The 12,836-nt window shown below is 49.1% G+C and overlaps 1 protein-coding gene across 1 annotated transcript in view; it reads right to left on the bottom strand.

The window, feature by feature from the left end:
• The window catches only part of PDE2A (phosphodiesterase 2A), a 231,246-nt gene that overhangs the window by 185,286 nt on the left and 33,124 nt on the right, over positions 1-12,836 (bottom strand). Inside the window, 2 exon segments of the mRNA XM_060235363.1 lie at positions 2,656-2,671; positions 2,674-2,743. Coding sequence (XP_060091346.1) covers positions 2,656-2,671; positions 2,674-2,743 — 86 coding nt within the window.

Genomic DNA, 12,836 nt, shown 5'->3' on the forward strand with positions numbered 1-12,836 from the left:
ATTCACGAGTTGCTGCCACCTTCTTCACAGCAACACAGACACCCCATCCCAAGAGGAAGCCTTTCAATCAGAGCCTGAAGCCTCCGGAGGTGGAAAGGCACATGGTCCTCTGGGGGTGGGGCTTCCCCTGCCAGCCAGCTGACTGGAGGCGGGAAGGAGCTTGGGAAAACAGAAGAACCCCCGCTGGGACCTGGGGATTGGCGAGCCTACCCTGGTTCCCCTGAGGGATCAACAACCTCCAGATAACCAAAGAGATGCTCATGGCCTTCACACCTTCTTCTGAGTAGGCCCAAAAGGCACCGGTCTCTTTGCAAGCCCCTGACACCAAACAAAAGGTGAAACAATTTTATTCTAACAGTACAGGTATTCTCCCAACACCATGTAACCAAAGTAGCAAAAAGCTTTACAAGCTGTCTAGTTACCTTGACCCTCGGGCCAACTGCAGAGAGCTAAAAAGGTTCAGAGTTCCACAGGCGCTCCCTTCTGGGACGGTCCGGCCAAATCCACCAGGGGTCCCAAGGATACAAAAACTAAGAGGAAAAACTAAGGGACGGTGGCTCAGTGGTAGAGCATCTGCTTGGGAAGCAGAAGGTCCCAGGTTCAGTCCCCGGCATCTCCAACTAAAAAGGGTCCAGGCAAATAGGTGTGGAAAACCTCAGCTTGAGACCCTGGAGAGCCATGAATGGGGCTGTGGCTCAGTGGTAGAGCATCTGCTTGGTAAGCAGAAGGTCCCAGGTTCAATCCCCAGCATCTCCAACTTAAAAGGGTCCAAGCAAATAGGTGTGGAAAACCTCAGCTTGAGACCCTGGAGAGCCATGAATGGGGCTGTGGCTCAGTGGTAGAGCATCTGCTCGGGTAAGCAGAAGGTCCCAGGTTCAATCCCCAGCATCTCCAACTAAAAAGGGTCCAAGCAAGTAGGCGTGAAGAACCTCAGCTGGAGACCCTGGAGAGCCATGAATGGGGCTGTGGCTCAGTGGTAGAGCATCTGCTCGGGTAAGCAGAATGTCCCAGGTTCAATCCCTGGCATCTCCAAAAAAGGGTGCAGGCAAATAGGTGTGAAAAACCTCAGCTTGAGACCCTGGAGAGCCGCTGCCAGTCTGAGAAGACAATACTGACTTTGATGGACCAAGGGTCTGGTTCAGTATAAGGCAGCTTCATATGTTCAATCTCCCCTTTTCCTAGCCCACCAGCCTCTCATTGGCAATCGAGGCCTGACACATTGCAGCTGGTGGCTCCACCCTGGAGCTTACAACAGAAGGTGAGAAATCCTGTAGAACAGGGATGTCGAACATGCAGTTCAGGGGCCAAACCTGGCCCCCGGAAGGCTACTATCAGGCCTCCGAGCAACTGGCTGTCATCTGCTTCCTCTCTCTTGCTTCCTTCTGCGCCACAGCTTGCTTTGCCAGGTTTGCTCAAATGCACAGGAGCTACAGAGCAAAACCTCTATTTTCTCCATTGGCTGAGGCTCCTCCCTTGGGGAGGGAGAGCTTGCTTTGCCAGGCTCTCTCAATCGCACAGCAGAGCTACTGAGCCAAGCCTCTCTTCCTTCTATTGGCTGAGGCTCCTCCCCTTTCTGGCCCCCTAGGAAAGGAAGGGACGAGCCAGAGCTTCCTTTGCCCAGTTCCCTGGATCCCAGGGGAGAAATACAAAGAAAGAATCTTTGAGACCAATGAGCGCTAATGTTTTAAGCATGTTTTAAGTTTAAAAAAAAAAAAAAAACCCTTTAATTGTGTTTCTCTGTGTCCTTTATAAAGTTTGTATCTCTGCTACCTAATCTTAACTCGGTACACCCATGGCCCGGCCGACATGGCCCAGCCCGACAAGGTCTCATTTGTGTCAGATCCAGCCCTCATGTCAAATGAGTTCGACACCCCTGCTCTAATTGGCAATCAAGGCCTGTTAAATCCCGTAGAACTTAGGTCGACTTAAACTTAGCCCTGGCACTACGCATAGGGTTGCCAAGTCCAACTCAAGAAATATCTGGGGACTTCGGGGGTGGAGCCAGGAGACTTTGGGGGTGGAGCCAAGATCAAGGATGTGACAAGCATAATTGAGCTCCAAAGGGAGTTCTGACCATCACATTTAAAGGGACCGCACACCTTTTCAATTCCTTCCTTCCATAGGAAAATAATGAAGAATAGGGGCACCTTCTTTTGGGGCTCATAGAATTGGACCCCCCCTGGTCCAATCTTTTTGAAACTTGGGGGGTATTTTGGGGAGAGGCACTAGATGCTATACTGAAAATTTGGTGCATCTACCCCAAAAAACAGCCCCCCCAGAGCCCCAGATACCCACGGATCAATTCTCCATTATTTTCTATGGGAATAAATCTCCATAGGGAATAACAGAGTTCCCAGCAGACATTTCCCTCCCCTCCCCCCGCTTTCTGACGTCTCTGAAGCGGGGGGAGGGCCTCCAAACCGGGAGATCCCCTGCCCCCACCTGGGGATTGGCAACCCTAACTACACATGCTCTCTCTCTGAACCAGCAGATTCCAAGCACATCTCTCCCTCTGGGCCTGCCATTAAGACAAAGCTTGTAATTGTTCTATTATTGTACCTTTTAAATCCCCTTCTCTCTCTCTCTCTCTCTCTGTCTCGATAGAACAATCAAATCTATTTTTAAAAGGCGCACAAAAGAGAAAGCTGGGCTTACCGGAGTTTTCCCTCTTGGGTAGTTCGTGAGGTGGGTCGTTGCAGGTCAGCCGGGCTTCTTCATCCAAAAGGTAGACGTACACCCTTTCCTGGGGGGGAGGGGGGTGAAAAGCACAGGTTGTTAAAGTTCTCTCTCCTGTGACTGCTGCGTGAAACAAGCAGAAGATGCAGCCATCCGACTGCAGCTATGAACCCACATGCGGCTCTTTCACAGATATTGTGTGACTCTTGGAAGTCCCAACCATCCCCTGTTGGCTGGCTTGGAGAAGGCATTTAAAATCACTTCCCCATGGCAAGCCAGCTGCAGTTAAAGTTAATGTTGCTTTCTTTCTACCTCTCCCTCCCTTTTCCCTCCATCTATTTCCTTCCTTCCTTCCTCCCTGTCTTGTGGCTCTCAAACATCTGACGTTTATTCTATGTGGCTCTTACGTTAAAAAGAAGAAGAATTGCAAATTTATACCACACCCTTCTCTCTGAATCAGAGACTCAGAGCGGCTTATAATCTCCTCTATCTTCTCCCCCAACAACAGACGCCTGTGAGATGGGTGGGCCTGAGAGGGCTCTCAGTCAGTCAGTCAGTCAGTTTATTGCGGCTCTAGGCCAATCAACAACAACAACACAACTCATCAATAACAGTACAACACAACACCAAGCTAAAATATAACATAACAATATAAAACTATGTACAACCATCAAAATAGTAATAAAATTATCTGACGTAGGCAACACTTAACTAAGGGCATCTTCTTTCAAATACAAACAGCGTTAAATTTCTTCCTGTCAAGGTCGGTAACATATAGAAACTTAGCAAGATCCAGAGAAAGTTGATCACTCCCATCCCCTAAGAGGAAGTAAAGGACTTGGGCCTGATTTAAAGATTTAGCGAGCATTAGATGGTTCCGCAGAAGTCTGTACCTTGCCTCTGTATGGAAAAGACAGTTCAGAATGAGAGGGCTCTCACAGCAGCTGCCCTTTCAAGGACAACCTCTGCCAGAGCTATGGCTGACCCAAGGCCATGCCAGCAGCTGCGAGTGGAGGAGTGGGGAATCAAACCCGGTTCTCCCAGATAAGAGAGCTCTGGCTGACCCAAGGCCATTCCAGCAGCTGCGAGTGGAGGAGTGGGGAATCAAACCCGGTTCTCCCAGATAAGAGAGCTCTGGCTGACCCAAGGCCATTCCAGCAGCTGCAAGTGGAGGAGAGGGGAATGAAACCCGTTTCTCCCAGAAAAGAGAGCTCTGGCTGACCCAAGGCCATTCCAGCAGCTGCAAGGGGAGGAGTGGGGAATCAAACCCGGTTCTCCCAGATAAGAGTCCGTGCACTTAACCACTACACCAAACTGGCTCTCTCCAAGCAAATTTCGCCACCCCTGGTGTAAGCAGTGACTCACGAAAGCCCATGCCCTGTTTGTTCGATTTTGACTGGGGAAGGCAATGGCAAACTACCCCGTAAAAAAAGCCTGCCATGAAAACATCACATGAGACGTCACCCCAGAGTCAGAAGCGACTGGTGCTTGCACAGGGGACTAGCTTGACCTTTTTAAAGACACAAGTAAGTTTGCAAGATTTTAGCTGCTTGGAAGTGCCTTGAAGTGTTCTTGCCCTCCAGCTGGAGAAGAAGCAATTGCGAAACGGGGACAAGAGAGTACAAACCCATCCACCCATCCATCAAGTACCTCTCGTGCGTAGCTGCGTCTGGATCTCCATGCTTAATTGCATTCAGAAAGGACTTTGGAAGAATTGGGATTTTCAAATTTACTCTTGGACATGAATAGACCTTGTTTAAAGGCTGTTGTTTCCCACTTCAACAAGTCCCTTCTATTGTTCTTATATGAGAAGAAGACTACAGATTTATACCCTGCCCTTCTCTCTGAATCAGAGACTCAGAGTGGCTCACAATATCTTTTATCTTCCTCCCCCACAACAGACACCCTGTGAGGTGGGTGGGTCTGAGAGGGCTCTCCCAGCAGCTGGCCTTTCAAGGACAACCGCTGCCAGAGCTATAGCTGACCCAAGGCCATGCTAGCAGGTGCAAGTGGAGGGGTGGGGAATCAAACCCGGTTCTCCCAGATAAGAGAGCTCTGGCTGACCCAAGGCCATTCCAGCAGCTGCAAGCGGAGGAGTGGGGAATCAAACCTGGTTCTCCCAGATAAGAGAGCTCTGGCTGACCCAAGGTCATTCCAGCAGGTGCAAGTGGAGGAGTGGGGAATCAAACCCAGTTCTCCCAGATAAGAGAGCTCTGGCTGACCCAAGGCCATTCCAGCAGGTGCAAGTGGAGGAGTGGGGAATCAAACCTGGTTCTCCCAGATAAAAGTTTGCACACTTAACCACTATACCAAACTGGCTCTCCTAAGAAGAAGATATTGGATTTATATCCTGCCCTCCACTCCGAATTTCAGAGCAGCTCACAATCTCCTTGACCTTCCTCCCCCAAAACAGACACCCTGCGAGGTGGGTGGGGCTGAGAGAGGTCTCCCAGAAGCTGCCCTTTCAAGGACAACTCCTGCAAGAGCTATAGGTGACCATTCCAGCAGCTGCAAGTGGAGGAGTGGGGAATCAAACCCGGTTCTCCCAGAGAAGAGAGCTCTGGCTGACCCAAGGCCATTCCAGCAGCTGCAAGTGGAGGAGTGGGGAATCAAACCCGGTTCTCCCAGATAAGAGAGCTCTGGCTGACCCAAGGCCATTCCAGCAGCTGCAAGTGAAGGAGTGGGGAATCAAACCCGGTTCTCCCAGAGAAGAGAGCTATGGCTGACCCAAGGCCATTCCAGCAGCTGCAAGTGGACTGTGGCAGCAGGCCAAAAGTAGATATTAGGATGTGCTTGGGGGGATATATCTATATCAATATAAAGGGATTTGGGGCTAATTGGGGCTAACAAAAGTAGGAGCAATAAGACAGGCAGAAAGGGCTTCTTGCATTTTACAGTTGAAGAAAGGAGGAACTAAGTAAGAGTGGCTTGCATAACTATTGTAACCAAGGCAGAGACATACTGGTAAATTACTGCATACGCCTCAGTGGGGGCCTTACCAATTAGGCTTCAGTAGCGAACTAGTGGTTTGTGGCCAGGGAAAACACCCCGATTTACCAATAGGAAACTGTAATACCAACGGCCTGATTTCCGTGCCTGACTGGAAAGTCCCGTACTCTCCTATGTTGCTGCATGTAATGTACCAGCCCTGGAACCACTGATTTGTAACCAGTAACCATCAGTTAATCCATCAGTAATTGACCTATGTATTGCAGCTATGTAATGCTTGTTGAAAATGATATAAAAGGCTTGTGTTTCACTGTGTCCTTTGCTCAGACTCCCACCTTTGTGGCAGATGCCAGGGGGGGTCTGGCCCACACGTGTGTACCCTAATAAACGAATGCTGTTTTCCTGATTACGCCTCAGGCCTCCTCTGTCATTGCACCCGCTTCAACTGACAAGGCGGGCTCTTCCTGCAACAGACGAGTGGGGAATCAAACCCAGTTCTCCCAAATAAGAGAGCTCTGGCTGACCCAAGACCATTCCAGCAGCTGCAAGTGGAGGAGTGGGGAATCAAACCCGGTTCTCCCAGATAAGAGAGCTCTGGCTGACCCAAGGCCATTCCAGCAGCTGCAAGTGGAGGAGTGGGGAATCAAACCCGGTTCTCCCAGATAAGAGAGCTCTGGCTGACCCAAGGCCATTCCAGCAGCTGCAAGTGGAGGAGTGGGGAATCAAACCCGGTTCTCCCAGATAAGAGAGCTCTGGCTGACCCAAGACCATTCCAGCAGCTGCAAGTGGAGGAGTGGGGAATCAAACCCGGTTCTCCCAGATAAGAGAGCTCTGGCTGACCCAAGGCCATTCCAGCAGCTGCAAGTGGAGGAGTGGGGAATCAAACCCGATTTTCCCAGATAAGAGAGCTCTGGCTGACCCAAGGTCATTCCAGCAGCTGCAAGTGGAGGAGTGGGGAATCAAACCCGGTTCTCCCAGAACTGCACACTTAAGCAGTACACCAAAATGGCTTTCCTTTCTGAGGCTTCATTTACCATCATACGTGGCTTGATTTTTGACGTTTGTTACTTATATGATTTAAAGGTTATTATACAATTTAAAAGTTATTTTAAATTTTCATTTCCTTTGGTTTCTAATCTGAGGCTGGCATTACGGAACCGGTGGTTTCCCTACTTCTTTCTCTTCCATGGTTTCTCTTTGGTTGCTTACTCAGCCGGGGATTGGCAACCCTATATCTGTGTGCATTTTCTCATTTCCCCTTAATTTTGTCTGCTTTTGCTCTCTGGGAGAACCAAAGAGCGACGCGAGGCCCTGAAGCCCCACCTCCTAATTAGCACCTTTTCACCACCTTTTCACCCAAACAGGCAGAAACCTAGCTGTAGGGCCCTGATACGCGAGAAACACAACGGCAGTTGTTACTTTCGAAAGGAAAGCTTGCACTCTAATAGCCAATTCCACGCTGGCAGAGAGCAGCAGTTGTTCAGGCAGCCCGAGCCGCTAATAGGATTCTTCTTTTGGAAACCTGCCCGCCGAAACGTACCTTTCCCTACCACTGAGCCCTCCTTTTGGTGTTCAGATGTCAGGAAAGCGTTTTGAGTACTTTTCATTTTCAAACACGAATGGAATTTAGGAAACGCAGCGTACAGAAGCCAAACTGCGACAGTCAGATCCCAAGACAACGCTTTGCATTTGGCAAGTCAAAAAGGAAGTGTGGGATCACAATTTCCTGGCGGGGTGCAAACCGTGGTGAGAAAAGATGAACCTTTCCTGCTGAGGGTCGAGATTCATCACAACCCAGCCTCGGAACCGGCACAGGGGAATAATAATTGCCACGATAAAATACAAACCAGCGTACGAAAGGAAAAAAAAATATGAAATATTCAGAGGGTGAGATCTTTTTTTTTTTCCTTTCAGGATATTTATGCATTGTCTCACGCAAAAGCCTTTTCCGCGTAGCTTGCAAGTTCTTTTTAAAAAACACAAAAAAACCACAATAAAACAAACCAAATCCACTCCACAAATAAAAATGAAAACTGTCAGCATTAAAATGTCAACCATAAATATCCTTCAGACAGCAAAAGCCATAAAAGCAGCAGCACCAGGGATAGAAAACAAAGCCATTAAAAAAAAAAGACAAAAATTATAATTATCCAACACCAAAAGCTTGGGAAAATAAATTTATCCCAGTGCCTCAAACTCAGCATTGTGGGTGCCAGTGAAGAGAAACAGGAAGGAAGGGCCAAATATGAGGTCATAAGAACATAAGAGAAGCCATGTTGGATTAGGCCAATAGCCCATTCAGTCCAACACTCTTTACACACAGTGGCCAAAAAACCAGGTGCCATCAGGAGGTCCATCAATGGGGCCGGGACACTCGAAGCCCTCCCACTGTGCCCCCCCCCCCCCCAAGCACCAAGAAGACAGAGCATCACTGCCCCAGACAGAGACTTCCATCCATACCCTGTGGCTAATAGTCACTGATGGACCTCTGCTCCGGATGTTGATCCAATCCCCTCTTGAAGCTGTCCATGCTTGCAGCCACCACCACCTCCTCAGCAGTGAATTCCACCTGTTAATCACCCTTTGAGTGAAAAAGGACTTCCTTTTATCCATTTTAACCTGACTGCTCAACGATTTCAAGTGCCCACGAGTTCTTGTATTGTGAGAAAGGGAGAAAGGTCCTCCTTTCTCTACCTTCTCCATCCCGTGCATAATCTTGGAAACCTCTCTCATGTCACCTCTCAGTCAATGTTTCTCCAAGCTAAAGACCCCCAAGTGCTTTAACCTTTCTTCATAGAGAAAGTGTTCCAAACCTTTGATCATTCTAGTTGCCCTTTGCTGCACTTTCCCCAATGCTATAATATCTTTTTTGAGGTGCAGTGGCCAGAATTGTACACAGTATTCCAAATGAGGCATTCAATGAAATTGCTGAGCAGTCAGGTTAAAACGGATAAAAGGAAGTCCTTCACTCAAAGGGAGATTAACATGTGGAATTCACTGCCACAGGAGGTAGTGGCAGCTACAAGCATAGCCAACTTTAAGAGGGGATTGGAAAAAAATATGGAGCAGAGGTCCATCAGTGGCTATTAGCCACAGTATATATATATATATGTGTGCGTGTGTGTGTGTATGTATGTATGTACGTGTGTGTGTGTGTGTACACACACACACACATATTGGCCACTGTGTGACACGGAGTGTTGGCCTGGAGGGGCCATTGGCCTGATCCAACATGGCTTCTATTATGTTCTTATGTGACAAAGAGTGTTGGGCTGGATTGGCCATTGGCCTAATCGAACATGGCTTCTCTTATGTTCTTACGTGACACAGAGTGTTCGCCTGGAGGGGCCATTGGCCTGATCCAACATGTCTTCTCTTATGTTCTTATGTGACACAGAGTGTTGGGCTGGATGGGCCATTTGCCTGATCCAACAGGGCTCCTCTGATGTTCTTATGTAACACAGAGTGTTGGACTGGATGGGCCACTGGCCTGATCCAACATGGCTTCTCTTATGTTCTTATGAGGCTGCACCATCGATTTATACAGGGGCATGATGATACTGGCTGATTTGGTTTCAGTTCCCTTCCTAATAATCCCCAGCACAGCGTTGGCCTTTTTTTTATTGCAAACGCACCCTGTCTTGACATTTTCAGTGAGTTCTCTACCACGACCCCAAGATCTCTCTCTTGGTCAGTCTGCGCCAGTTCACACCCCATCAGCTTGTATTTATCGCTAGGATTTCAGTGTCGGATTGTGACGCTCAGACTCAAGGCCACTGGGCTGTGCCAGTGCACTCCAGTTCACACATACCCTGGGGCCTATGAAGAGGTCAGCACAGCGGGCAGAGATGCCCGGACAATACCTGGCAATTAGCATTGATGCTCAGCCGTAGCTAGGGTTGCCACGTCCAATTCAAGAAATATCTGGGGACTTTGGGGTCGGATCCTGGAGACTTTGGGGGTGGAGCCAGGATAGATGGGGGGTGGAGCCAGGAGCAAGGGTGTGACAAACATAATTGAACTCCAAGGGAGTTCTGGCCATCACCTTTAAAGGGACAGAACACATTTTTAAATGCCTTTCTTCCATAGGAAATAATGAGGGATAGGGGCACCTTCTTTGGGGGCTCATAGAATTGGACCCTCTAGTCCAATCGTTTTGAAACTTGGGGGGTACTTTGGGGAGAGACACTAGATGCTATACTAAAAATGTGGTGCCTCTACCTCAAAACATAGCCCCCCAGAGCCCCCAATACCTGCGGATCAATTTCCCATTATTCCCTATGGGAATCGTTCTCCATAGGAAATAATAGAGTGCCCAGTAGACATTTCCCTCCCCCCATGCTTTCTAAAGCAGAGGGAGGGTCTCCAAAGCATGGAATCCCCTGCCTCCTCCCTCTCTCTCTCACACACAAATACTTAGTGGGTCTTGTTCCTGCAGAACTTTACTTGCTCTGAAAACGAAAGCGAAAGAAAGGGAGGGGCCCTTCTCCGAAGCCCTTCCCGTTTCCTGCTCAGCCTTAAAGGCACACATTTTAAAAACAGACCTGTTTGCAGGTTTCTAAACCAGCAGGAGCTCTACAACTACATGGTGATTGTGGGGGGCGGGGCTTCTCCCGCTGGCCAGCTGGCTGGGGGCGGGGAGAAGCCTGTAAAAATGGGGGATCCCCCGCTGGGAGCTGGGGACTGGGAACCCACACCTGACTTAGCCAACATCTTCACCTCCTCAGATGGCTTTAGGTTATTTGCCCCCTAATTATCTCTCAGTGGTTCAGCCGCTAACGAGCTTCACAATTAAATCTGTTTCCTTAGCCTGATGAGATGTTGCAGGGTTAGGGTTGCTAATCCCCAGGTGGGGGCAGGGGATCCCCCGATTTGGCGACCCTCTCCCCGCTTCAGGGTCATCAGAAAGCAGGGGGAGGGGAGGGAAATGTCTGCTGGGAACTCTATTATTCCCTAGGGAGATTTATTCCCATAGAAAATAATGGAGAATTGATCTGCAGGTATCTGGGGCTCGGGGGGGGGGCTGTTTTTTGGGGTAGAGGCACCAAAATTTCAGTACAGCATCTAGTGCCTCTCCCCAAAATACCCCCCAAGTTTCAAAATGATTGGACCAGGGGGTACAATTCTATGAGCCCCAAAAGAAGGTGCCCCTATCCTTCATTATTTCCTATGGAAGGAAGGCATTGAAAAGGTGTGCCATCCCTTTAAATGTGATGGCCAGAACTCCTTTTGGAGTTCAATTATGCTTGCCACAGCCTTGATCTTGGCTCCACCCCTAATGTCTCCTGGCTCCACCCCAAAGTCTCCTGGCTCCACCCCCAAAGTCCCCAGATATTTCTCAAATTTGACTTGGCAACCCTATGCAGGGTGGGGAGTTGGGAAGGCTTGCAGGCTGAGGTTTTAATCTTGTTCCCAGGGTGGGTCACTTCAGTTCTATCTCCCAAAAGGCAAAGAGTTGCCAACCTCCAGGTGAGTGAATAACAAACCGCTAAGAGACACCATAAATTTTGAACAAGCAGACACAGAATCATAGAGTTGAAAGGGACCTCCAGGGTCATGGTCCAACCCCCTGCGCAATGCAGGAAACCCACAAATACCTACCCCAATGATTCTATGACCACCAGTCCTATAAGGAGAATCCTATGAGGAATGGTTGAAGGAGCTGGGGATGTTTAGCCTGGAGAGGAGGCGGCTGAGAGGTGATAGGATCACCATCTTCAAGTACTTGAAGGGCTGTCATAGAAAGGATGAGGGGTCTGGAGACCAAGTCTTATGAGGAAAGGTTGAAGGAGCTGGGGATGTTTAGCCTGGAGAGGAGACGGCTGAGAGGTCATAGGATCACCATATTCAAGGACTTGAAGGGCTGTCATATAGAGGATGAGGTGTCTGGAGACCAAGTCCTATGAGGAAAGGTTGAAAGAGCTGGGGATGTTTAGCCTGGAGAGGAGGCAGCTGAGAGGTGATAGGATCGCCATCAAGTCCTTGAAGGGCTGTCCTATAGAGGATGATGTGGAATTGCTTTCTGTGGCCCCAGAAGGTCAGACCAGAACCAATGGATAGAAATCAAATCAGAAGAGTTTCTGGTTCAACATTAGGAAGAACTTCCTGACCGTTAGAGCAGTTCTTCAGTGGAACAGGCTTCCTCCTTGGGAGGTGGTGGGCACTCCTTCCTTGGAGGTTTTTCAACAGAAGCTAGATGGCCATTTGACACCAATGAAGATCCTGTGAATTTAGGGGGACATGTTTTTGAGTTTCCTGCATTGTGCAGGGAGTTGGACTAGATGACCCTGGAGGTCCCTTCCAACTCAGGAGGTGGTGGGCTCTCCTTCCTTGGAGGTTTTTCAACAGAGGCTAGATGGCCATCTGACAGCAATGAAGATCCTGTGAATTTAGGGGGACATATCTGCGAGTCTCCTGCATTGTGCAAGAGGTTGGACTAGATGAACCTGGAGGTCCCTTTCGACTCTATGATTCTGTGATTCTATGATCACCAGATCCGGAGTTAGGGGCAGCAGTGCACGTTGAGTCTTGCCTACAAGTTGAGTTGATTGAGTTCCCCCCTGTTAGCTTTGGTGGGTAGTTGGTTCAATCGCAGGCTACTCCGACACCTCCTCAGGTGAGGACAGAGACGTCTTCGCCCTTTCGACAAGACGAGAGACGGCTTCATTATCTGCAGTCTTTCCGGACAAGGCCGAACATGGCCTGTCTCTTTTTCTTGTGGGGTTTTTATCACCTTCTCTGGCAAGTCATTCAGTTGAACGCTTTCGTCGCTTGGAGCACTCAGCACTTTCCGAGGGAACCACAGAGTAGAAATTACACCAAGGTCAGGATAGCAATAAGTTCAGGCTGTTACAACTTTGGGAATCTTGTCAGATTTGAGGAGAATGTTGACCGAGGGGTTACATATCCCAGTAGCACACTTCACAATTGATAAGGCATGCAGTTACTATCCATGTAGATAGATTCATTTCATGTAGGAGAAGTCTATGAATGGCAACAAGTAATGGTGACTGAGCAGTACTAAACCTCTGAATCCCAGAGCCAGGAGGCAACAACAGGGGAAGGCCTCAGCCTCTCTGCACTGTTGTTGGCCCTCCAGAGGAACTGGTTGGCACCTGTGTGAGACAGGAGGCTGGACTAGCTTGACCCTCCCAGGCCTGACCCAGTAGGGCTCTTCTGTTGTTCTTCTCAAGGGAAAGCCTCAACCTCTC

This window comes from Heteronotia binoei, chromosome 3 (assembly GCF_032191835.1).
Source record: "Heteronotia binoei isolate CCM8104 ecotype False Entrance Well chromosome 3, APGP_CSIRO_Hbin_v1, whole genome shotgun sequence".
Classification (NCBI taxonomy): domain Eukaryota; kingdom Metazoa; phylum Chordata; class Lepidosauria; order Squamata; family Gekkonidae; genus Heteronotia; species Heteronotia binoei.